At 39.1% G+C, this 27885-nt stretch overlaps 1 protein-coding gene across 1 annotated transcript in view; it reads left to right on the forward strand.

The window, feature by feature from the left end:
- LOC136883317 (mitogen-activated protein kinase kinase kinase 11) overlaps nt 1-27885 on the forward strand; it is a 554016-nt gene that overhangs the window by 487118 nt on the left and 39013 nt on the right. The window contains exons 8-9 of the mRNA XM_067155556.2: nt 4636-4894; nt 12516-12789. Of these exons, the coding sequence (XP_067011657.1) occupies nt 4636-4894; nt 12516-12789 (533 nt within the window). The remainder of the gene's footprint in view (nt 1-4635; nt 4895-12515; nt 12790-27885) is intronic.

Raw genomic sequence — 27885 nt, forward strand, 5'->3', positions numbered from 1 at the left:
CATTAAGGCATGAGCCCACGCTTGTGGTTGAGAGAGTGCTGAGATGAGCGCTTGTCCAGAAGCAGATGAAATTCAAGAAATTGAGTGATTTTCTACAAAGAAGTTGACTGTTGAAGTTCCTGTGTGACATCACATGACCTAGTAGTTAGAGTTGCCCCCTTGCTATGAAGTGAAGTGCCATGCTTGCTTTGTCACCTTCTCAGTATGTATGGCACATGTGGTAAGTATTTTCTGATTTTTACTGTAAATACTTTTTTCCCTAAAGTTTTTAAGCCATATTAGAATAGTATAGAGCCTTTTCTTTGATGCCCGTCTTCCAGCATTGTTTATTAATCTCCTCTGGCCCCAGAATAACCTATAGATAGGACTTGTTATGCTAAGAGTATTTGTCAGTTTTATGAAGTAAAGTTGAGCTGTGGACATGGTTTTGTTTAGTTTTGTTGTAGCCTGAGATTGAGGAAAGAAGCTTTAAAAGCAGCATTATCAGTAACGAAGATGCTAAACTCTGAAGTACATTTACATACGTCGTCATCCTTGTCCAGTTCTCTCTGGTTTGGGATGACTGTGTTCTAATTATGCTATTCTTGATCGTTTTTAACCGTCTCTATCATCTTAAGTTTATCCCTCTCCATTCTGTTGTAAAGCTTTTCCACTCCAATTTACTTACTTCTTACTCTATCCTACCTGACCTCCCTTGGCCATCTCTTGTTCTTTTCCTACCCTGGTTATTAGAGCATCTGATGCCTAGGGAGTCTTTCATTTTCATGCCCTTCCTGCCCCTCTGACCAATACCTTCAATTTTCAAATTTTCAGACCCCTTCCATTTTTCCCACCCTCTGATTAATAGAAGATGGTTGCCTAGTTGTACTTCATCCTAAAACAATAACCACCACTTCCCTATCCATTTCACTGGCTCCACACCAGGTTTCTCACACTCTGGTAGGATGTATTGTCCTGTTCATCTCCATGTTGAGTGTTGCATCAGTTTGCTTCTCAAGTACTTGAAGATCTCTACAGTTTCAAGGTTTTGTCCCTTCCCTTTCTCCTCAAGTCACCACCATTGTCTTCTCCACACTGAATTTTATTGCATTATTTTCAATAATGTCACTTAACCTGTCGTGTTGTACTTGTACTTCTTCTGTGTTTGCTCCGCACAACACAATATCATCTTCCAACTTTCATGTAAATCCTTCGCAGCTTTTCTTCGCTTACTATTTTCTTGCACATTTTCTCATTTCTTAATCTACTTTCTTCCACTTTATTGCTGTCTCATACTTCCCATGCTTTTGTATTTTTCAGGGTTCAAGTCACACCGTCAGCAGCTCTCAAGATGGTTTTTTGTGTTTTTGCATTGTCACCCCAGCCTCAGCATTTACCTGGTGTAAAAATGGAAAACCATGTTGAGGGCTGCGATGGTGGGATTTTAACTCGCCATCTCCTGAACGCAAGCTCATAGCTGCGTGACCCTTACTGCAGGGCCAAGTTGCTCAGTGAATAACTAGAATCAAAGGCCGCAGTTTGACATGAGATGACAAAGCCTTGAGAGTATATATTTACAACAGATAGATGAGCGCACATGGAGGAGGAATGTTGACTGATATAAGGCACTTTTATATCAACTATATGCAAATTCATTTCATGGAGAACTATGATTGGATTTAGTGAGGTAAAGTGAAGAGAAGAAGTTGACGAAGGGTAATAACCAACAAGATCTTAGTGAATGGAGTATATGCACCCCAGTCTGGATCCAAAGAAGAAGATACGGACAAATTCCTGCAGACACTGGAGAGAGAAATAAAGGATGTGGAAGTGAGTGTGGGATACAAGAGAAAAGGAATGGCAGAAGTAATTGGGCTTTTTGGATATGAATATTTGATTTATTCTGACAACATGATCAATTGTCACATTGTATAATAATTATTACCTTCTTTCTTGAAGATATATTTCTGTTTTCACACATCAGTCCACCACACTTTATCATTTCTGTTCTCATATCTCAACCTGTCAGTTGGCTTTCATTGGACCACTTCAATTTCCTGTCAGCCCCAAATACTTCTTCATTCTCTCGGACCGTAATCTCCTGTCCCTCTGTTGATCTTGTTTTGTTTGTCTGTTTTGTTTTTAAATCTTCTATTATAATGTGTAGTTCCTTGATTTCTGTAATCCATCTGTTACTCTTCGATAATCTTTCCTGAGTACAATGTCCAAAGAATGAGCTTAATTTTTTCCTGATTGTGCTCATTACTCGTTCCATTTCCTTGTACACCATTTCATTAGAAATAGGTCTCTCCAATGTCCATTTCCTTGCTAGGTTTTGTTTAAGCATTCTTCTTCTTTCAATATTGAGTAATTTTTCTATTTCTGCAGTGTTTGTTGTTTTGAAAATGATTTCACTTGCATATATTATTTCTGGTTGAGTAACTGTTTTCTTGCGTTTGAATTTTGTGGCTATCAAGAGGCCTTTTTTATTGTAAGTGTTATTGCTGATATATTTTGCTCTGGTCATTTTATGAATTGTGTTATGACATGAGGAGTTATGTTATGAGTGAGGAAAGCAATAGGAAACTACCTCACTTCTCATTTACCTAGCACGCCTCTTCAATGACACCTAAGCCATCTATGACAGCTAATGGTGAACCTGTTGAGGATCCAACCAGCCTTCGGGCTGAATACCCAACTTACATACCTTATGCCATGATGGTCTTTCATGGAGGTTATATGTTATTATTTCTCCTAAATATTTAAATTTATCTGGGATTTTGATTTCCTGTTCTTCTATTGTGATTTTATTGACGAGTGGTGGTAGTTTACATAATTTCTGTCTTTTTAAAGGATATTTTGAGGCCAATTTTCTGTAATGATTTAACTTGTTGTCCAGCTACCTGAACGTTGTTGGACAGGAGAGCAGGCACTTTAAATTTATGTTCTCTTCGGGTTATTCTTGTACCATCCTCTCATTACATAATCCAACGCACAGTTGAACAGCAGTGGTGACAAGGAATCTCTGTCTTAACCCTGCTTTTATGAGGAATGGCTCAGAAAATTCCACTCTGAACTTGACTTTAGATTTTGTGTTGTTGAGGTGAGTTCTATCAATTTGATTAATTTTGGATGGAATCAAAAATTTCTTAAGAGTTTCAATGGCTTCTTAAAGTCTACAAAGAGGCCTGTTTTGTTTTCTGTAATAAGCTTGACTAATTTTAAAGTGCAAGGTCTCAAGTCTCCCTGGTATTCACCTAATTCTTGTTCTTGTTGCAGTTCAGGTGAGAGATACCTCTGTAGTTATTGGGATTGCCTTTATCTCCGTTTTTGTGGAGTGGCTGGATTATAGTCGTAGCCCAGTGTTACATTTTTAAAATTCCTTAAGTTGTTTGCAGTTTATTGAAAGCTTTTGCCATATTACTGCATGAAGTACTCCTCTCATCTGGTGTTGGTGTCCTTAATGTTAACATTGTCATGCTTCTTCTTCTGAGTAAACTCTTCAGTAATATATTCTTATTGCTGCAATGACTTGCTTGTTTTTCATTTTCTGCAAATACGTCTTTTACTCAACTCCGTCACACGTGAGAGCGGATCATTTTTACCCGCAATGTTATTTTGGCTGGATAGTTGACGTACGGTTTGAAGTGTGCCAACTTGTGAAGAGCAACGAGGTATAATTGGTTCCTTGTGGGTGAAAGACTAAACCTGAACGAAATGTTGGACTTGTCAGCATCGCCATATGTTTCACGCGACCTGTGACCGCAGAATGTCACAGCCGTTGGTAATGAACCTTGTCGTAGGGTAACAACAATATCTGTGCTTGCCAAGGAACCTGGCAGATGACCAGAAAGGCGAGTAAATGATGACACTCCCCAGCAAAGTGACACAATCTGCATAAACATTTCTAGATATTCATGGTGTTCCTATGCAAGGGACCACTGTGAATGCTTCAAATTACGAAAGAACTTCAGTAAAGTTGTGTCGTGCCCTAACAATCCAAATGTCCGTCTGATCACCCTGTGCCTTCTGTTCGTGGCGGTGGGTTGGGAGGTGTTCCAGTGAAGAAGTTCCTGGATGGCCAACAGTTCAATTCAAATGAGTTGAGACGGAGTTATACGAACGAGGTATATTGAAACTAGCGCCACGCTGGGAGAGAGACTTAATAATTAAAAGATGTGACTTCATTGTACATAGTTTATTTTGCCTCACCTAGTAAATAAATGTACGTTACTTAACGATTTACACAAGTGAATGTTCCATCCTTGGTATTAGTCGTTCTTACTTCACAAACTCTTCCTGTCGGGGGCTTGACAGCTCTTCTCGTTTCCCACCAAGGGAGCCGTGGTTCAATTGCCAGCAAATGCATGTGGGATTTTTGAAACAAGATATCCTTTTCCTGTGGTTTGGATTCCGCATAAAACTGGAGGTCATGATGTCCTGTACTCTTCTCTCCTTCCTGCTCTCTTCCTGTACTGAATTGAGCTCTAGCAACTAGCACATGCTCGCTAATCTCTTCTAGTGTAAATAATTGTGTAAAACCTGGGCCTGGACTTGGCATTTATGTTCTTTTATTTAAGGTGTTGCACTGACTAGGAAGAAGACGGAGAGGTATGTGTTGTTGTGGGGGGTGGGTTAATTTGTGTCACTTTGCAGATTACGCAGCAAGTGACCCCGACTGGCCCCCAGAGTACCCTCTGCCGAAGGGACCCCCCTTCGTCCTCCCCCTGCCCGTTCCCATGCCGACGCTCTACAATGGGACGACCGTGGAGTCCAGCAAGCAAGGCAAGCCCAAGCTCTCTATCGTCGAGCTCGTCCTCTACAACATGGCGGCCATGCTGGCCAGCGTCGCCTCGGGATACGACGTGCGACTTTCCAACGTGTCGCCCGTTCACCCACGACTGCATCCCGACAGGTCAGTGTTTTGCTTGTTTTGTACAGTCTAAAACATTTAAAAAGTGGCTGTCATGTGGCCCAGAAGCAAGATCGCACCTCTGTGTAGTGTGTGCCTTTAGGTATTACAAAACAAACAGGAGGTGGAACAGATGAGGTCGGAGGTACTGAATGTAAAAGTTACAAGAATAACACCAAAATTTGACACCATTGGTAATGTTTCTCAAGGAAAGGGAACAGGTGGTCCCAGGAGTTTCAACTCATGTGGTGAATACCCTTTGAACTTTCCCTGAGAAGCCAAAATCACAACAGTGTGTGTCCGGAGAACTGAACTGCCACCCTACATTGTACCAGTGCGACAAAATATTCCCACAACGCTGGATTGTCGGCCGTGGGGTGTTTGAACGTCATATCCACAGTCACTATTTGTCAATCTGAATGGGCCATGCCATTACGGTTCTTAATATTGGTAGTTTTTGAACAGTAACACACATAAATATAGGCTACCCTGTATTTAAAACTTTCCTCCCAGTAGAAAAATCACAACCTCCCCAAGGCACTGCTGTACTGCAAGCCTTACATCACTGGATGCACTCGGCAAACTTATATATTTAGGTGATCCTTAACGGCAGTAGAATTTGTGTGTATGTACTATTAACATGCAGTCAGCTTGTCGATACAGTAATCATTATGCAGCATACATGTTTCACCCTGTTTAAAAGTCTTCTGCAGTGCATTAAATGCTTTAACACATTATGCATAACATATAAATTGATAAAGCTCAATCATTATGCTGTATATTAAACATTCTATAATGAGAAGTTATTCATATTAAGTCTTCAAAAACAATTAGTCCAAAACTAAATGTGATTAAGATATTTGTAGTATTTATTAACTATGTGAGTTATTGAAAACCTTTACAAAATGGATGTCATTTGCAGTGCCAAAAACTTTAATACAGATACTAGCAAAAAATGTAATATTGAAGACTCAGTTCCATTAAATGTAACGTGTGGTATTCTTTAGATCAATAATAGAAATATTACTAAACATATAATTTGATATCACTTAATCATTATCGATGAATAATTATAATGTTGATCTCCTCCCCTGCGGACCATGTGACCTTTGTCTCAAATATCATTACAATATTTTAAGTCCACCTGTTCAATACAATACAATATGATCCACTATTTCATTTGGTCAAAATTTTATACATAATACATAAAAGTCAATGGTACATGTTTCACCCTCCTTTATGGGCATCATCAGCCTATCATCATCATCATCATCATCATCATCATCATCATCATCATTTCCCTTTATCCAGCTGTAGCCGCGTAGGGGCAAATATGGTTCTTCTCCACTTTCTTCGGTCTTTCCACCACTCCTCCTCCAACACTGTGTCCCAGTCCAGGTTTCTTTCTATAATGCTGCGTTGGATGGTATCCTTCCATCTCAATCGTGGTCGTCCACGGCCTCTCCTTCCTTGAATTTGCATTTCCATCACCTTTTTTGGCATTCTTTTGTCGCTCATTCGCTTTATGTGCCCAAACCATCTTAGTCGGCTCTTCTCTATTCTATCATTCATTTTTTCTAATCCAATTTCTTCCCGGATTTTCTCATTCCTTATTTTGTCTCTTCTACTCTTCTGTATCATACTCCTCAAGAATTTCATTTCGGCTGCCTGTATTCGACTCTCATCCTTCTTTGTCATTGTCCAAGTTTCTGCTCCGTAAGTTGTTATGGGTACGTAATACATCTTGTACATAGTATCCTTTGCTTCCATTGGCACATCTTTGTCCCATAACATATTTCTTACACTATGATAGAAACGACTTCCAGCTTGAATCCTTTTACTAATCTCAGCATCCAGTCGAGCATTCTCCATTAATTCACTCCCCAGATATTTAAATGTTTCCACTACTTCCAGGGGCTTGTCTGCAAGTCTAATCTGACCTTTCCCTTTTTTCTCCCCTCTAGTCATAACAAGAGTTTTACTCTTTTCTACACTTATTTTCAATCCACATTCTTCAATCTTCCGATTCACCACATTCAACTGTTCTTGAACCTTCCTGTCGTCTTCTCCCCAAATCACAATATCATCTGCAAATAACATCATGTTCATTTCTCTTCCTCAATATGCTGCTTTTGCCATTCTCATGATGTCATCCATTACTATTGTAAACAGGATTGGTGATAGAACACTTCCCTGTCTCAGCCCGCTAGTGATTTTGAACCAACTTGTGTTTGCACGCAACTACAACATTCCTTGTACAATGCCATGATCATTTTTATTAATCCCTGTCCAATTCCTTTTTGCACCAGACTGTCCCAGACTTTCGTCCTAGGGACACTGTCATATGCCTTTTCAATATCAATGAATGTCATCACCATATAATTCCCGTACTCCCAATGCTTTTCCGTTAGTTGTCTCATAATGAAAATGGGCTCTATTGTTGACCTTCCACTTCTGAAACCAAACTGATTTTCCTGTATCTGCTTCTCAACCCTCAACCTTATTCTACTTTTCAGTATCCTTTCCATTATCTTAGCAACATGGGATATTAGAGTAATTCCCCTGTAGTTCTTCAAAACTTTCTTATCACCTTTCTTGAAAATTGGGATGATTATTCCTTTTTGCCAATCCTCAGGGACCTCCTTATTCTCCCAGACATTCCTGAGAATCCGATATGTCCACTGCAGGCCTACAGCTCCAGCTGCCTTTATCATCTCCACTGAAATTTCATCTATTCCAGCAGTTTTTCCATTTTTCATCTTTCTTACTGCCATTTCAATTTTATTCATTGTAATTTCTTTATCCATTTCTTCGTCAACTAATTGCCTTTCCTGGTCGTCCATTGAATGACTGTCATCCGTTCTTATGTTCAGCAGCTTCTGAAAATACTCCCTCCATCTATTTCTTATTTCTTCTGGCTTTGTTAAAATTATGCCACCTTCATCCTTCACAAATCTGGTGTTTACTTGATCTCTCTTTTTGTTTCTTAAGATACCATACAGTAATTTCTTGCTGCCCTGTGTATCATCTCTCAATGTCTGTGTGAATAAGGCCCAGCTTTTCCTCTTTTCTTCCTCCACTACTTTCTTGGCCAAATTCTTTGCCTCCACATATTTTCTTCTACTTTCTTCAGTCTTAGATGTTTTCTATGCTTTCCATGCCATTTTGTTTTCCTTCACTTTAATCTTTACCCTATCATTCCACCAGTGTGTTTCTTTGTCTTTCACATTTCCTGATGTTCTACCACACACCTTTTCTGCACATCCAACCGGTGCTTCCTTAAATCTTTTCCATTCCTCTTCAACATTCCCCACCTCTGTCCTGGGTACCAAGGGTATTATTTCCCTTTGAAATTCTTCTTGTTCATCAGCCTATATCAATCTTAAAAATAATACATATGGAGTCTTTCCAATCTTATAAATTATAGGGTAAAATGTTGAACAATGATTTCGTAAAATATTATACAGTAACATCTAAAACAATGATATTGCACCAAAGTGTGTTGTAAATTAACAGTTTTTGAAGATTAAAACGTGGTTAAACATGAATATTTGAGAGTTTAAAACTAAAATGGATCCTTTTGTTATATATCATTAAGACTGTGACGGCCTTGAGTATGAATCCAAGATGGTAAAATCACTCAGTTATTTGAAACAGAAGTGTGAACGTAATAAATATGTTAAAATGTATACGGTTGATATATCTGAAAGTAGAAAAGAAAATGGAACTTCTTGTGGAGGCGTTGCTAATGATAAAATGTTATGTCGAAGCTAGCGGATGTCAGTAATTATGTCGGTGTGGTAATCAATTGGATCCAAAAGACGGTCAAGTAGGTGTTATAACCCCGTTGCAACATTTGTTGGAAGAAATGATCGAGTTTTTTCTGAAACAAAATGTTAAAGAAAGTTAGTTAAATAGTACTGTACAAGAGACTTCCCGTACTTCAAAAATGCCTAAGGCGGTACTTACTCGCACGGTGCATATTAAGTACGTCGGGCTGTTCCAGCAACGCTAGCTTGACTGAGCTTTCTACTTCTAGTACTATAACGGTGTGGCTGAGACAGTGAAGGACATGGAGGGGGTAAGTGTGGGTGGATCCTTGCGCGCAGGTGTTCCATTTTCTTTTCTACTTTCAGATATATCAACCGTATACATTTTAACATATTTATTACGTTCACACTTCTGTTTCAAATAACTGAGTGATTTTACCATCTTGGATTCATACTCAAGGCCGTCACAGTCTTAATGATATATAACCGAAGGATCCATTTTATTTTTAAACTCTCAAATATTCATGTTTAACCACGTTTTAATCTTCAAAAACTGTTAATTTACAACACACTTTGGTGCAATATCATTGTTTTAGATGTTATTGTATAATATTTTACGAAATCATTGTTCAACATTTTACCCTATAATTTATAAGATTGGAAAGACTCCATATGTATTATTTTTAAGATTAATATAGGCTAATGATGCCCATAAAGGAGGGTGAAACATGTACCATTGACTTTTATGTATTGTGTATAAATTTTAACCATATGAAATAGTGGATTATATTGTATTGTATTGAACAGGTGGACTTATAAATATTGTAATAATATATGAGACATATGTCAACTTCAATATGGAACCAAAATGAGAATAGTTACTTGTTATATTATTCAGAATTCGGGCGATAATGGGTTCGAACCCCACTGTCGGCAGCCCTGAAGATGGTTTTCCATGGTTTCCCATTTTCACACCAGGCAAATGCTGGGGCTGTACCTAATTAACGCCACGGCCTCTTTCTTCCCACTCCTAGCTCCTTCCTGCCCCATCGTCGCCATAAGACCTGTCTGTGTCGGTCCGACGTTAAGCAACTTGCAAAAAAAAAAAAAAAAATAGTCTGAAAAGGGAGATGGATATACTAAAGTTAGATGAAGTAAATTGGCAAGAAGAGCAGGCAACTAGACAATTATCAACACAATGCAGGAGCTGAATAGTGCAGCGGGTAAGCTGTGAGTGCCCACCACTACTAGTTCAGCGGATGATGAATAAATCAAAAGAATGTAATAATTTTACTAAACACAATGTGTACATTCACCAGTCTTTAAAGATTGACTTCTGTCTCCACATTTTGCAAAACGGTGCTTGGTTGTACAGTTTGCAGATGCAGTCCTCGTTGGATTCGTGGTATGCTTCATCCTGGCTTATTTTCCCATGGAAACCTTGGTCAGTGAATATATGAAGAGATATAAAATTTAATAAAAAAGGTAAAAGATGACAAGAATGTAATTGTGATGGGAGACTGGAATGCAGTGAAATGGAATGAAGGTAATGCCATATGAGAATTCAGGCTGGGACAAGGGAATGAAAGAGGAAGTCGGCTGGTTCAGTTCTGCAGCAGTAATAATTTTGCCCTTGCTATTACTTGGTTCAAACAGAAACAATATCTGTATATGTGGATGAGACCTGGAAGGTATCAAGTAGAATGCATTATGATTAGGCAGACATTCAGAAACCAGGTGTGGGATTGCACGAACTTCCCGGGAGCAGACGTGGACTGTGACCACGACTTGTTGGTCACAAAATGCCATCTAAAATTGAAGAAAGGAAGGATTGCAAGGAGATGGGATCTAGACAAGTTGAAAGGAAAGAGTATGAGAGATTGTTTCAACAAATATGTTGCACAAGGACTAAATAAAAAGGCTGAAGGAAACACAGTAGATGAAGATTGGGCAGTTGTGAAGGAGATCAGTAGGACTCCTAAAGAAAGGAAAGATCAAGTAAGAATCAGTGGATAACTTGGAAGATATTAGACCTGATTGACGAATGGTGAAAGCACAAGAAAGTAGAAAATTAGAAAAGCTCAAAAGAATATAGGTGATTAAAGAATGAAGTGGATAGAAAGTGCAAGACTGCTAAGGAAGACTGGCTGAAAGAGAAGTGCAAGGATGTTGAAGGTTGTGTGGTAGATGATGCATATGTATACAGGAAAATCAAGGAAACCTTTGGAGAAAGGAAAACTAGGTGTATGAATATTAAGAGCTCAGATGGAAAAAGAGGAGAAGGCAGAAAGATGACAAAAACATATTCAACAATTGTATCAACTGAAAGAAGTAGATTTATTTATTTACTCGTGTCAGAAGCATACTTAATCATACAGTTAAAGAAAAGTTAAAGAAGTAGATGGTAATGAGGCATTCGATAATGTTGATTGAACCAAGCTATTTAGGGTTCTGAAGGTGATCAGGATCATAATACTGACAAAGAATTGTTGTCTACAATCCATACAAACATCACTCTACAGTGATAAGAATTGAGGGATTTGAAAAAGAAGCAGCAATCCGTAAAGGAGTGAGGCAAAGCTCCTTTTCAATGTTTATATAGAACAGGTGGTAAAGAGGAATTTGGAAAAGGAATTACAATCCAAGGAGAGGAAATCAAAGCTGAGATTTGCTGATGATATTGTTATTTTATCTGAGTCTCCAAATTGCTGAGTCTTGGAGAAGTACGAGTAATAAGTCAAAAACAAAAGAGTGCAGTTAGGTGATGCAAGAAATGTTAGATTAGGAGATGAAGTAGCAGAATTGCTCACTTTTAACGTTGATACAGAATTAGAAAGATGTTTCTGAAGATTTTCGTCCGAAGCGTGGCAGTGTATGGAAGTGAAATATGAACGATAACTAGCTCAGAAAGAAATGAAATGTGGTGTTACAGAAGGCGAGATGGGTGGATCAAATTACAAATGAAGAGTTACTGAATCAAATTGGTGAGAGGAGATCGATTTGGCTAAATTTTTCTAAGTTCCCAGGTCTGACACATCCCACTCTGAAGAGTCTAGTGTCAGACCTAAGACGAAACGCTGGTTAATAGAGCAAACGCCGGAAAAGCCATCCATCTAATTTTTGATCTGATTTTTGGCTAAATTTGACAAGAAAAAGAGATAGAAGGCAGTTAGGGGTAGACCAAGCAGATGGAGGATGTAGCACAGCACAGTGTCGGGTGGCATGGAACAGTGTTCATCTAATGAATACACTGAACAAGGTGAAACATGTATGCATAATGAATATCGACTTAGTGAATCTTATAGATGTCCTGAATGAGTAAATTTATAATACCAATATAAATGGTCCGTTATTGGACATTACAAATTTTCCGGCTAACTCATTCCTGGTTGCCAGCATTTCGCCCCAGTGTGCTATGTTCAGATCATCAGTTGGTAAATAGCACACCCACCAAGATGCATGGCTAGTGCATACCGTGGAGGCCACTGCGTAGGCTACTTGGAACCACCGGCTGTGCCAATGCACTGTGAGAGACTTTGTCTTATTACCAAAAATTGATGCCTGCCTGGCCATCAGATGATATACATGTTGAATCCCATAGGGAACCTGAAATATTTGTCCTGAATAAGTAAATTTATAATACCAATATAACTGGTCCGTTATTGGACATTATAGTTAGATGGAAAATTTATAATTTATAGTTAGCTGGAAAATTTAGAATTTATAATGTCCAGTAACGGACCATTTATATTGGTATTATTACTGAAACTTGTCGTTCTGTGAATGGTGAGGGTGGTTTTTTCTACCCAGCTGGTCAGGAAAGAAGTATAACAGTCATGTTTGTGGTGCGGCAGGCCGGAGGAGGAGCAAGAGGAACGTCGCTGGTGGTTCAACGTGGACCGCAGCTCGGCCTACTTGGGCCCGGACTACGAGTTCTCGAGCACGTCCGGCTACCCGCACAACACCTATCACGGTCCCGCACGGCACTACCGCCCGCTCCTCAACAGCCTCGGAGATGGTTTGGACGGAGCGAAGCCTCTTCGCTTCACGGACTCGCCCCAGCACTACGCCGTCCCCACACCCTCTCCGCGACGGAAGTCCTCGAGCACCAGCAACGAGGGTAGCGAGGTAAGTGGTGTACCCTGCAGACGACAACAAATGTAAAATTCACATTTATCACAGCTAAACATATTTCGACTCAGATTGGATCATCTTCAGTAGAATGTTAAAATTGGCACGTATAATGGTTAAAACACTTTAATTAGAAGAAGATATGATGTCACTGTTAAAACGTTCTTAATGAGTTCATGTACTCAGTGAGTTGTGATAAAATCTTTCATATACAATAGAAGTTCGCTATAGCGAGAACTCTGTTTTAACGACAGATTTTTCTGTCCCTTGAAAATCCCTATATTAAACTGTGTACTATACTTTGGTTATTGCGAGAGGCCAATCTCTGATGCATCCGTTATTACAAGCGATTGAGCGTCCATTATATATCCGTTATCGATATTAATGCTCTTCAGCGATTATATCGAATGCAATCGATCATCTTTGGTTAGTTTTCTCGCTGTGTGCTCTTTCATTCAAACTCGTAGGGAATATCGGAATACTCGTTGACTAGTGTTCTTTAAACATTCTCAGTAGTAAATGCATAAATACCATCGTGGCCGATAGCAGTCGTTAACTCCTTAGAAATAAAGGTTGAAATAAACAATCGCGTAATTTTAATGCTATGTATTGAAAATAAGAATGTGATACACCTCAAAAAATGATGCAGATTGGATGACTGATTTCAGAGGGTAATTCATTGAGTAAAACCTTCCTGCAGAGGAAAGAGAATGTGTTAAGCGAGAAAACATACTGTTGAATACATGAATTAAAACTATCCACTTAATAATGTGTTTTTCTTTCTCGACATACGTGCATTTTTCGTCATGTATGTACGGATACTGTGAAAGATACCAGCTATCTACCATTTGTATAAAAATGAGATGAGAGTATTAAAAGACGTGAAAACAAATACGAAAACCTTTTCCTCTGGGGATTATTAAATAACAACAGTCTAAAACACCAGACAACAGATATAAAAACATCTGCACTGGGGCTCATAAACATGCATTATTGCAGATCACACATTCTTTCTAAAACAAGTGTCAGCTGAAGCCTCGTGTTTCAGACCAATGGGATATTAAACATATTTTCTGTCCATGAATTATTTGGAGGTTAAACTTGGCCATGTGCCAGAGAATGACTTTGACCGTCTCCTTCAACGCTACAACATTTCGATCGGCTAGAGTCATAACTCGAAGTTGCGAGTTTCTCTATAACTCGCAACCATTGAAAGATTACAAGTCATTAATCTCATTTTTTTGGTCAGTATTGACAACAGTGATCACATTCAATTTTACAAAGTATACATTTATTATTCACCTATTCAATACTTACAATACCACGTTTTGTGGTTACATAATCATAAAAGATTAAAAAGTTGTGGACATGTTTCGCCCTTCTTATTGGGCATCATCAGCATTTTAGTTAATCTTAAAACAAACAATTTTTTTAAGAATGAATACATTATAGATTATGAAAAATTGACATGAGCTATGTTGTGATATTAATTTTTTTTTTCTTTGAATCGGTAGTTAAGAAATTTGACATGGGAAGTACGAGCACATGATAAAATTATTGTAATATATTTTATAATATTGTCTAAACAGTTATTTGTAATAAGAAGTTTTTAAAATCGGCATGTGTCTGGAAACTGAAAAGGATCCTTTTCTTAGTAAAAGTCAGTAATATTTGCCACGGTCACTGCTAAGTAGGTCAGAAAACCTACACATTCGTCATTAACCATAAATAATTCTTCACTACAGCCCGGATCACAGAAATAGGCATCTTTTTACAGCCTGATATACCAAGCTTTAGGAATTCCATTATCCCCTATAAACTTAAAAAACTGAACTAAATTACATAATGAATCTTGCCAAAATTAATGGATATAAGATCGAAAGGGTAAACCGCCTAATACATAAGATTAAAAACAAGTTGTCCACAAACCTTATACCAGACAAACCTAACAGAAATAAATACGCCATTTTTACTTATAGTAATCCAACTATCCACCAAATTACTGATACCTTCAACAAATATAACATAAACATAGCCTTCAGAACAACCAACACAACACAAAACATATTTTTCAATTATAATAAAATAAATAATAATAACAGTAAATATTCAGGCTCAGGAGTGTACAGGTCAACATGTTCACAGTGTGGATTTTCATACGTTGGTCAGACTGGACGAAGTTTCTTTATAAGATACATGGAACATTTCAAGCTGATAAACACAACAAGTATTCCGCTATGAGTACGCATATGAAGGAAACAGGTCACCATTTAGGATCTTACAATAATCAGGATTACTAATAAGGGTTAACTACTAAATTAATTAGAGAATATTTATATTTTTCTAGACAAAACATTTAATAAAGATCGCAACCTTAACGACGACACGGAGGTTAAGAGTTCTTTGTTTGCATTAGCGCCCAAGTTATTAAAAACAAGTCATTCCAAAGCAAAATAAGATCCCACGCAACACTTAAAATTGTCATTTCAACAACCCCACTTATTCCCCCGACTACTAAGCCTACAACTGCCCCTCCAAATAGTTCCCCTCCCACACCGACACCAACATGTAATACTCCGCCCAGTTCTACCCTCCCTCAACTCGCCCCCTCCCTCCGTCACGCCCATACAACATGCGAAGTAGGAACTCCATTCAGACCAACGCTGCTAACAAAACAAGATAGATACTCACACGGCATTTGAGTAAGTATCCAATTTTACGCAATTCACAACACTGTACAATCACATACGTTTTAAACACACACATCAAATACGTCTTTTTATTCTTTTGCAGTTTAACAACATTCTATTCCGTCGAGATTCCTACAACATCTGGAAGACTAAACTTATAAGTGAAAATCAACACAACTTTCAAACACAGATAATTCTTCAACTTATACTCCATTTCAACGATTACGCCAGAGTGTATCTTAAATCAATTCAACTCAACGAAGAAACACCATTTGTTTCTTCTTAACCTAAATTCAACAGTTGGAACGTATCATTTAAAATTAAATTCATCCTCTGACCTACTTAGCAGCGACCGCGGCAAATATTACTGACTTTTACTAAGAAAAGGATCCATTTCAGTTTCCAGACACATGCCGATTTTAAAAACTTCTTATTACAAATAATTGTTTAGACAATATTGTAAAATATATTACATTAATTTTATCATGTGCTCGTACTTCCCATGTCAAATTTCTTAACTACGGATTCAAAGAAATAAAATTTAATATCACAACATAGCTCATGTCGATTTTTCATAATCAATAATGTAATCATTCTTAAAAAAAATGCTGATGATGCCCAATAAGAAGGGTGAAACATGTCCACAACTTTTTAATCTTTTATGATTATGTAACCACAAAATGTGGTATTGTAAGTATTGAATAGGTGAATAATAAATGTATACTTTGTAAAATTGAATGTGACCATTGAAAGATGCGGATGACTGTCCACTTATGGGATTTACAGCAATTTCACGACGTTTTCAGACAAATATGTACCATACTAGTCAACCTCACATGATTATGTTGCTATCACACAACAAATAATCACTACCCTTCAGTGTGTTACTCAACACAGAACTTCTGAATGTAACACACTAGTATGAAGGATGAGCTCTCCACCTAATCAATACTTTATTTTACATAGTATCAATATTATTTACATAAAAGGACAGTTTATGAACATTAAAATAAGAATAATAGTTAACACCACCTTTCCAATACTTATAAGTATATAAGATAAGTATTGGAAAGGTCTACAATGAGATTTATTACTTGTAATAAAAGGACAGTACCGGTTTTGACGTGTAAATAGGTTATCTTCAGCTGTTGAAGAACGTGCTTAATAGTGACTGTACAGAATAAATACTACTAAAATTAAAATTAAACACGAGTACCATTAAAATAAACATGAATGCCGTATTCTAAAAAATACTTAAGGTTAAGATATATACATATGGTACAGTTTTGGGGGTTAGAGGACTTTTTCCATGGCCCCATGATTTCTACATATTTCAAAAATTATATTTGCTGAGGTTGGATACAGTTCTAAGAGTTTATCAAGAATCACTGACTTTCTGGCTAATAGATTATAGCTTCTGAATGTAATGCAAAATACAAGGACAAACAGGCCTAATGGGTTATTCAGCAAACAAAATTGAACTTTCGTGAGGCTTGCTTCCAGAAGGTGTAATTTACCCTGTAAAGTTGAGGAATTCAAGGCCGTTTCCCCAGCCTGTCTCCTGTGGCGAGGGCTCCAATCACATTCCTTTCACGAGGGATGACAAAGAACAGCAATTATTTAAAACGGTAATGGTGAAAATTTGTGACGCGATAAGTGACGTATTTTTGTATAAATTTAATCCGAATTGAACCGGGACTTGGCATTTACGAGGTGCTAAGCGAGAAATCGTCGTAATGAGGAACATCTGGTTAAATTCCAGAAAGGCTGAAAGCTACTGGTGCTTGAAATATGTTTTCATTATTCATATGAGGCTAAGTTAGGCTGAGTGATGCTGTTTGAATAAGGATTGCCACAGGAGTGATGAAATTGAACATATGCTTTCACATGTCAGAATTTAAAAAGAAAAGAAAGAGTAAACCGTAGTAAAAAAATATGCGAAAACTCAAGTGTTGAATGAACTGATTGCTGTTGCATACTGATTTTGATGTGTGTGAGCTCCCTACCGGAATTTTACAAAAATCAGATATTGCGACACTCTGCTATAGCGAATAAGTTTTTTGCTCTTATGAATTCTCGTTATAACGGACTTCTGCTGTACACTAACGACTAGTTGTCCAGATGTTGTCTCTTGATGCTTAAATAGTTCGGTGGCGACAGCAGTTAGTCTTTTCCGAGTTTACAGATTTCCTGGCTAATAGCTCACTTCAATTCACAGCAGTTTGGGTTCAAACTTCCGGTGACTGTACAGGCCAATTTTTGCATAGAACATACGTCCACACATTGCACAGCTGAGGGACGGGGAAGATCTTGGCTGGGTTTGGCAAAGTTGCGGTGTTCTTGTTTGAAGTGTTGAAATGAGGCACAGACACTAAATGGTCCTTGGCAGGTATTTCCCAGGTTTGTGAGTTAATTTCTTGTTTAAGTTGGTCTTTGAAACGTCTCTGGGCGGCACCCCTTGGTCTTGAACCGGAACTAAGTTCACCACAGAGGATCTGGCGCGGTAGTCCAATGTCCTGCCCATCTGAGGCGATACTTCTAAGCTCTTAGCACGTGCTTTCTCGAGAACTTCAACACTAGAGATGTAGTTTTCCCTCTTGATGTTCATGTTGGAGCGTAGTTTTTGCTCGTGAAAGCCCTCCAGCTTTTTGATGTCATGGCAGTATAAGGTCCACGTATTGCAGCCATAGAGAAGTGTAGAGATGACTACAGCCTGGTACACCATTAGTTTTGTGTGAATTGTAAGGTTTTTATTCCTGAAGACTCTGTATGATAGTCGGCCAAAGGCGACATGGACAGCACGAAGCCTGTTTTTCACATCATTTTCTGAAATACAACTCTTTGACAAGACACTCCCAAGGTAAATGAAGTGGTCTACTTGTTCTAGTTTGGTGTTTGAGATGGTAATGTTAAATTCTGGGATGTTAGTCCCTGATGGAGGCTGAGCAAGTACCTTGGTATTTTTGGTGTTGATGGTGAGGCCAAAAAGGTGATATGCATCCTTGAAACTGTTGACTGACTGTTGCAGTTGCTCAAGTGTAAGAGCCGGTGATGCGGTATCATCAGCATACTGCATTTCAGTTACTCTAGTAACATTGGTATGTCTTTGCGAGTGAAGTCTGGCCAAGTTGAAGAGGCCACCATCAAAGCGGTATTTAATCTCTACACCGGGGCTGTCTGTTGTTTCATAAAGCATGGCCGCCAGATACAATGCAAACAGAGTTGGTGCAACTAAGCAACTCTGCTTCAATGTGTGATGTGGAATGGTTCAGAGAAGTTGTTTTGATGGAGAATCTGTCCAGTCGTACCATCATGAAGTGCTTGTACCAGGCCCACAAAATGATCAGGGCAGCCAAAGCGTCTCGGAACTGCCCACATCGCGAGTCTTGGAACACTATCGAAGGCCTTTTCCGGGTCATAAAACACAAAATAGAGAAGCTTCTGTTGTTTTCTGCATTGCACAAAAGATCATGCCAGCAGTACCTCTGGAGGCTCGGAAATCACATCGAGGCTCTGGTAGAGTCCTGCAGGCGGCTAAGCAGGATCCTTGCGAGAAGTTTACCTATAATGGATAGTAGAGAAATGCCACGAAAATCGTCACGTATCCTATGGTCACCTTTCTTGAAAATAGTAATGATATTGGCATTTTTCAGATAGCAGGGTATTTTTTGGGTTTCCCAAATTGAGAGGATGAGGGTAAAGAGCCTTGTTTTCAAAGGTAGTTCCTGAGGGATGTTGTCTGGTCCAGGTGCTTTCCTAGGATTCAGCCTAACAAGTGGCACACAGAATTCCTAATAAGTTGGTGGCATTGCCATCCATGGTTGACGGGGGAGGGTTGTTCGGTTTAAAAGAGTGGAGCGCTCAACTGTTCCAATTGAAGAGCGAGATGGACCGCATAGACCAGTTGTTCTTCTTTGAGTCGGACACTTCTTGAAACACAGCTTTCTTCACATTGCATGATGGATCTTGAAGAAGGGATAGGTGGACTTCCCGTTTGGTATTCTTCATTGTTGTTCTCAAACCAGTCTTGCCTCTTTCTTTTCTCGTTGTCGATGATTTCCTCGGCCGGAGTGTTGACCGTTCTTGCTCTGCGTAATTTGTGCGTACTGGATTGCTTGCCAACCCGTTCACGATTGCATTTTGGAAGTCTGATGATGTGGATTTATCTGAGAGCTTGAAAGTGGCAAACTTGCGTCGGGGGCTGACTTGGGTGATGCACGGTTGGATTCCGACAGAACGATATTCTCGGTCGGCAGATCAAAAGTTTGTGATCTCTCCAACAATCATCAGTACTCCTCGCAGTCTTAGCGATGAGAACATCTTTCTTGTCACACTGTTGGGTGATGGCATAGTGCTTAGGTCGTGGGTGCATCCACGTGGTCTTGTAGGCGATACGGAGCGTTGGCGATGAACAGCTCGTGTTCTGCATTGCAATTACCAATTCCATGTTTGCCCATTACACTTCCCACTGTGGCATTGAAGTCTCCAAGCAGTGATGGTGCTATATTGGTGATGATGGAGTTCAGCTGATGGTAGAAATGGTTCTTAGTTTCTTCATCGGCTTTCAGGGTGGGGGCATATGCAGAGATGAGTGTGATGAACCTATCTCCGGAGAGTGGATGTGAGCTGATAATCATTTACCAGTTTCGTCTTAACTGCGAATCGAACCCCATGAATACGGTTCTCTCCATCCTCCTTCTCTTTCCAAAAGATGGTGTAGCCTAATCCGGACTCAGTGATTTTCCCTTTAGTTTCACTTAGTGCAGCGATGTTAGCCTACGCAGTGGCCTCCACGGTATGCACTATCCAGCGTCTTGGTAGGTGTGCTAGGTACCAACTGATGAGCCCAGCCTAGCACACGGGGGCGAAACGCTGGCAACCAGGAATGAGTTAGCTGGAAAATTTATAATGTCCAATAACGGACCATTTATATTGGTATTATCACACATCTGCCGCCAACATGCAGGTCTGGACTAAAGGCTCCCATTTTTCCCTAAACCTGCCTCCACCATCCTTGCCCCATCGCCGTTGGACTTGATCGAAGTGAAGAAAGTAGTGCCACTGGTGTAGATTTGTTTAAGGAGAATCCCAACTTGCCAGGAAGTGACCCTCACACTATGGTCTCGAAGCCATATCCTGCTGCACATGTGAGATGAGACGTGCAGGGTTAGGCACCGAGATTGCAACGGACTGCCTTCACAGCCAGTCCGTCTAGCATGACCTCATCCGCCTCCACAACCATTGGGAACGGAAGAGAGAGGTTTCTCCTCCGCTTGTTTGCCGTTGAGTCTTCAAGTGATAGATTCCAGTGTCATTTCCTCCACTGAGGGGACCATCACCCCATCTAAGGGAGCTCATCCGCCTGAAGCCGTTGGCCTCTGTAGGGAGTCAGGTTATTTACCGCCGCCCAACATTTGGCGTTAGCAGTTTTACAGTTGGTGCCAGACCAGCCAACCCTCCTCCTTTCTTATTCCGAACTTGGGATCGGACAATGGCCATTAAATAATTAGAAGTCACTTCACAAAATTGGGCGGTATTTGATGAGCATTTAATGTTTCATAATTGAATCAGTTATTTCAGAAACCACACACGACATTTTTGGCGGTTTTGAGTTAGACTTGATCCATATACAGTACACCAGAATACATCATGCATGTGTTCCATCTTTAAACATAATTTTTTAATTTTTAGGATTTTCTGGTTACTGCAGCAACAACACATGTGTAGCACATTCTGCAATAAATGGGAATTGTTTGTCATCATTGGCTACCCTGCTCTGTGACCAACAGTTGCTATCCTGACTTCATAACAGCATGCATTATTAGTCTGTTTCATTATTAACACGAGTAGTTCATTAACCTCTTAACATACCAATTATTTACAAAATTGTGATTTTTTTACCTATTTTTTAATTGTTAAAATGGGCTATTTATTGAAAACTAATGACAGTGGTAACAATGAAAATACATTTTTCGAACTTAACAATGAAATATAAGCCACCGAAAAGTTCCTGTTTTAAAATCCCGAGTATACTCATGATACATTTTACGGGTTCTAAAATAAATAACACAGTACTAAACATCCTCACAACACGACTGGAAATGTATTTTAGGATTAGCCTTGAAAGGAAAACATGGTGGGGCAGGTGGTAGTGTTCCGGAAGTATCAATTTCACACCACTGTCTGGCACTTGCAATATCACAATCAGATGAACTAGAACTACCACTTTCTTCTTCTGAACTGTCTTCAGAAACTTCTTCAGAACTATCAGACTCACTAAACTCAAAGTCAAACTCTTCTTCACTCTCCATTTTCATTTAACAGACAAAGTACACTTAGATAGCAACAAATACGGGAAAGCCGCGAAAATGAACTGCCTGAGTCACCGACATCCACTACGGTTGAGTCAGAGACATCTGTTGGCAAAAATAGGACCCTAAAGTAATAATTTCATAAACATCTGGCGGAAATATTGAGAAACAACAAGGAACGAGTATATTCGGGCTTTTAAATTAGGTACCGATCAATGAGCGACATTCCCGAGTATACTCGGGCTTTCATGTTAAGAGGTTAAAGTTACTTGAGTTTAGTTGTAGGGAGTGTTGAAATTCCTTTAGTGATTCTGATTCAGAAGTTGTAGTAAAAAAATGAAAGGATGTAGTAGATGAAGATAAATATCAGAGAAATATTCAAAATGCAAGGGTGAAAGGTATTGCTTACAAGTCATATCCCTTTCAGACCTGAAAGAAAACTGGCGGTGTGAATTTTTGTTTGTACGTCAAAAACTGACTAAAATGCTCTTAAATACATATATTTTTAGTTTATTCTACAAAATAAAATTTAACATCTGGAAAAAAGCACCCGCACAATTGTGCGTGTCAGGACTTACTTCACTGTTTACAAAAATGAAAAATTACCTCATTGCATGTGAATATACATGTGTACATGATCAAATGGTCTATTTTACAGTGGGGAATAATTTAAAACAATTAAATCGTCGTTCAAACACAAGTAAACTTTACATTTTCTACATTGAGGAAGAGTTTTGCTTTTACTGCCCTTTTGGCAGCAGCAGCTTGTCGTCAGACCTGAAAGAAATCTGGAGGTGTCAAAACGTCAAAAACTTAGTAAAATGCTCTCAAGTACATGTTTTTACAGTTTATTTTACAAAATAAGAACTATCAGCTGAAAAACAGAACCCACACAATTGTGCGTGTCAGGACTTCATTCACTACTTGCAAAAAATAAAAAAATAAAAAATTCAACTCAGTACTTGTGAATATGCACATGTACATGATCAAATGTTCTATTTTACAGTGTGGAACGATTTTAAACAATTAAAATCCTATACATTACATTTCTCATGTAGAGTACGAGTTTTGCTTTCACAGTCCTTTTCATGACAGCACCCAGCACTCCTGCATGCATTGCCTGTAAGGAAACCTAGCCCGCACATTTGTGCGTATCAACATTCAAAACCTCATGGTACGATATTGTAAGTTCACAATTTAAGTTTGCTGATGCAAAAAAAAAAACTTAATTTAGGCATTACTGCTTCCTGCCATCTTGCTAATGAACTGTATTTTTAAACTCTTCTTCCTGCCCCCTGGTGATCAAGTACTAAATAAAAACAACTGAAGTACATGCTACGTGTCCCGCACAAGCACTGCAGTTCGGTCTAGCGCCAAGAAAACGTCAAATAAGCTCAGACATAAATAAAATACGAACCCGCGCAATAGGGAACATGCATGATCCGGGGTTTTAATTTAAAATATGCTAATCTGATTCAAAATTTCATGCAGAATTCAAAAATGTGATCAGAATGTACAAATAATAACTCCAAACATGATAAAAATCTAAATTAAAGTACGAAAATGTCACGTGACGCAAGTACGCGATCTCATTGGTCTGACGTCATTGTATAGGTTGACTGAATTAGCAGACAAGATAACACATAGTGTGCTGTGAGAAGAAGGATACACTTTGCGTATTTCTACTTTATCTTGGTGCCTGGTATAGTGAAATTCGAGGTCTATACATTGGATAATAATCTGAGCGGTGTATTTTAGACTTAAAATGAATCCTGCGCAGACAGTGAGGCAGAAAACTTATAAATGGTGTATAGTTCCGATGTGCAATAGCACACCATCCCAAACAAATTGTTTATAAATGTTCCAAAGACGCTAAAACTGGGGAGAAATGGATTTTGGCAAGCCGGCGAAATGCTGGTGATATATCGGAAAAGTCTGCAGTTTATTTTTTTTTAAAGATCATTTTAACATAAGTTGAATTTGTTTGAATTTTCAATCACTTTTCCATGTTAGCTGTTCTAGCAGTAAAACTTTAAATTTTAATGTATGATGCTTTAATTAAATGCTTCAATTACATCTTGGAATATGAAAGTAATAAACAGTGCATTAATTAATGCTGATTATTAAAGTATTCTCCAAACCTAGCCTATGTTTTGGGTGATCCATGTCAAGGTAATAAACCAAAGGGGTTATGAACCATATTGACAGCTCTAATTATACCAATTTATCTTGGCATGCAACAGTTATTTATGTCTTTATTGAAGAGCTTACATTTGTAAAGAAATTTAGGCTATAGCTAAATACTCTATAATATAACAAAAAATAGGCATGTACATCATGAAAGAAAACAACGTGAATTTAACAAATGTATATCTCTGCACAAAACCAATGCTTGTCTGTTGGGGTCTTATAAGTTAACAAAGCTCAATTATAATAATTATCATAATATTAATGAAATAAATAACATAATTGCACACAGGTGAAAATAGTGATGTTGGTGTTTAAAATATTATCCAACTTAGCCTAAGTTTTAGGTTATACAAGCCAAGTCAATAAACCAAAGGGTAAAAATACTGGACGAGTTGGCCGTGCGGTTAGGAGCACGCAGCTCTGAGCTCGCATCCGGGAGATAGTGGGTTCGAACCCCACTGTCAGCAGCCCTGAAGATGGTTTTCCAACGTTTCCCATTTTCACACTAGGCAAATGCTGGGGATGTACCTTAATTAAGGCTATAGCCGCTTCCTTCCCATCGCTAGGCCTTTCCTGTCCCATCGTTGCCGTAAGACCTATCTGTGACGGTGCGACGTAAAGCAAATAGAAAAAAAAAAAGTAAAAGTCACAGCACCCAAAGACATTCCTGTATTGAACGACTAAAATGTCACCAAGACACTTTTCCTGCATGATATGCTCAGCTTGTTAAAAGCCAAATGTAATTAATGTTATTGGCTTTACGCCCCGCTAACTACTTCGACAGTTTTCGGAGATGCCGATGTGCAGGAATTTAGTCCTGCAGGAGTTCTTTTACATGCCAGTAAATCTACCGACATGAGGCTGACGTACTGTATGTGAGCACCTTCAACTACCACCGGACTAATCCAGGATCGAACCTGCCAAGTTGGGGTCAGAAGGCCAGCATCTCAACCATCTGAACCACTCAGCCCGACTTGTGAAAACTAGATAAAGTCATATTTATCTTTATCTTTGTCATGTTTTTTTCCCTCCACCAAGATATTTAATGTTTCTCTTTCATGGGCCCCGGAAGTGGGTAGACCAGTTGCCCCAACCATAAATATATATTTTTTCGGGAATAATAGATTATAGACCTACAGAACTATGATCTTTCCTTCTTTCTTAATCAGTTTATCCTTCAGGGTTGGTTTTTCCCTCGGACTCAGCAAGGGATTTACCTCTACCACTTCTAGGGCAGTGTCCTGTAGCGTGAGACTTTGGGTATGGTGATACAACTGGTGAGGAGGGCCATTACCTTGCCCAGGCGGCCTCACCTGCTGTGCTCAACAGGGGCCTTGTTGGAGGATGGGAAGATCGGAAGGGATAGACAAGGAAGAGGGAAGGAAATGGCCGTGGCCTTAGGTGTCTGGAGGAGAAGTGGGAAAATACGAAAAATCGCTTCGAGAATGGCTGAGGTGGGATTCAAAACCCCTCTACTCAGTTGACATCCCGAGGCTGAGTAGACCCCGTTCAAGTCCTTGTACTATTTGTTTTCAACTTCCATGGCAGAGCTAGGAATCGAAACCGGGCCTCCGGGGGTGGCAGCTAATCACATTAACCACTACACCACAGAGGCAGACTAGTACTATCAGACTACCTATATATTTATGTTAGTGCTGAAATCCGATTTCTTACTTTACTAATGCTGAAAGCCCGAAAATGTAATGTTATTCTTTAATATGGGAATCATTCTAGAAGGAAATGTTGAAAGTGATGTGATTTCTATCCAGGTTCATTGTTATCCTAATACTATGGGTTACAGTACATTGCACGTATGTAAAAGATGCCACTTACAAACTTGCTTTTTATCCGCGATTTTCTGCGGCCACAAAAGTTACTTTCTTCAAGAATGATGACATCTACACATGGTAGATTGTCTGACTGTGCTGTTTTGAACCTTTCTTCTGTCATTCTGAAGTTATTCGCGGTCACGAATAATAAACAATCGGCTTTTAGTAACGGCTGATGGAAATGGCTGGTAGAGCTGCATGCGGTACTGGATCGTGACGTCACAGCGCGCCGCTTACGTCAGAGGCCGTTTCACTCGCCTTGTGGAAAGCCACTTTAAAATATTTTTTTAATGGTATAAAACAAGGCAACTTACCACAGTGTAATACATTTGCGTACTATTTCATTGGTGTGCTTTTCAAAAAAAAAAAATTTTTGAAAATTATGCACGTTCCCTATTGTGCGTACATGGTCTGAAAGGGATATAAAGGCAAAAATATGCCTGGAAGGGTTTAAGATTCATATGTGTGCAAATGTTATTCCAGAGTCATAGAAGAAACTAAGAGTGATTTATGGACTTGCTTTTATTCAATGGAAAGTAAAAATGTACAAGATACAGAGCCTGATTTAGAAGAGAGAGTGTAAACAGAAGAGGAAGGTGAGGGAGCAAAGCTATTCCAGATTGTGGACATAAGGTGAAGAACCACCTCTTTACTTACCAAGATACAAGAGGTACGTAAAACTTCCATGGCATTACTGCAAATAAAGTTTGCAGACTTTGTAATCTACTTGTTGCTGGGAACAGTCCTAAAGATCTAAGAGGGATGAACCGAAGTGGTAAGATTTGTGTAATGATTCCTAATCACATTTCCGAATTTGAAGTTAAAGAGAGTCACTATGGTGGGAGACCGAAGCATTATTTAGATGTGAAGATTATGCATGAGACATTCCTGAATTAAATGTCGTATGGCTTTTAGTGCCGGGATATCCCAGGACGGGTTCGGCTCGCCAGGTGCAGGTCTTTCTATTTGACCCCCGTAGGCGACCTGCGCGTCGTGATGAGGATGAAATGATGATGAAGACAACACATACACCCAGCCCCCGTGCCATTGGAATTAACCAATTAAGGTTAAAATCCCCGACCCGGCCGGGAATCGAACCCGGGACCCTCTGAACCGAAGGCCAGTACGCTGACCGTTCAGCCAACGAGTCGGACATTCCTGAATGATCACCCCGAATATGTAAATAAGATTAAATACATTTTGTATGAAAATACCTCTTAGAAAACTTCGATTATACATTTGGCAGACCACAAGTAGACGTGTGCAGCAAATATGAAATTTTAAAAGTAAACATGTTAGATCATACAATGCCAAAAGGAATGTGACGTGCCAAAAAGTTATACACTACATTGAAAGCAGCATCTTAAAATGATGAGGATGATACTGCAGCCCTAGCCTTCGATTATATGGAAAATCAACCTCTTCCACTAATCCCTGTACAAGAAGTGTTTTACCTCTGCCAACTGTGGGTCAACATATTCTGTGTCCATAACTTGAAAAATAATACAGCAAAATATTATGCGTACTCTGAGGGACAGGCTAATAAATCTCCTGATGCAGTGTGCACCTTCTTATTGGACAATCTAGAAAATGAACTGCCCCCTACTGTGAAGAAACTCTTGCTTTTTAGTGATGTGGCCACAGTTGTACAATTTTTATTATGTTTATGTGACAATGGTAGGTTTGAATCAATCAAGCACTTTTTCCTTGTTCCGGGGCACTCCTTCCTACCCCGTGATTGTGACTTTGGCAGCATCAATCAAGTTATCCAAAGGGTAGATAGGATTTACACTCGCAAACGGTATGATAAACTGATTAAACGAGCCAATGTTAGTAACAGGTTCAGCGTTCGTGAAGTAGTGACCAATGATATTCTGTCATTCAAAGACTGGTGACAGGCTTACTATAAGAAGTCTACAAGCTCAGATGAGTTGTCTAGACGAGGAGTGCCCAAGGAAAATAAAGTGCCTTTCAAGATCTCTGCATTCAAGGAATTTTCTTACAGTTGCCAGAAGAAAGGGAAGGTAGTTACCAACACATTCATTAATGGACTGTGTCAAAATACCTTCAGCT

This window comes from Anabrus simplex, chromosome 11 (genome assembly GCF_040414725.1).
Source record: "Anabrus simplex isolate iqAnaSimp1 chromosome 11, ASM4041472v1, whole genome shotgun sequence".
Taxonomy (NCBI): Eukaryota; Metazoa; Arthropoda; class Insecta; order Orthoptera; family Tettigoniidae; genus Anabrus; species Anabrus simplex.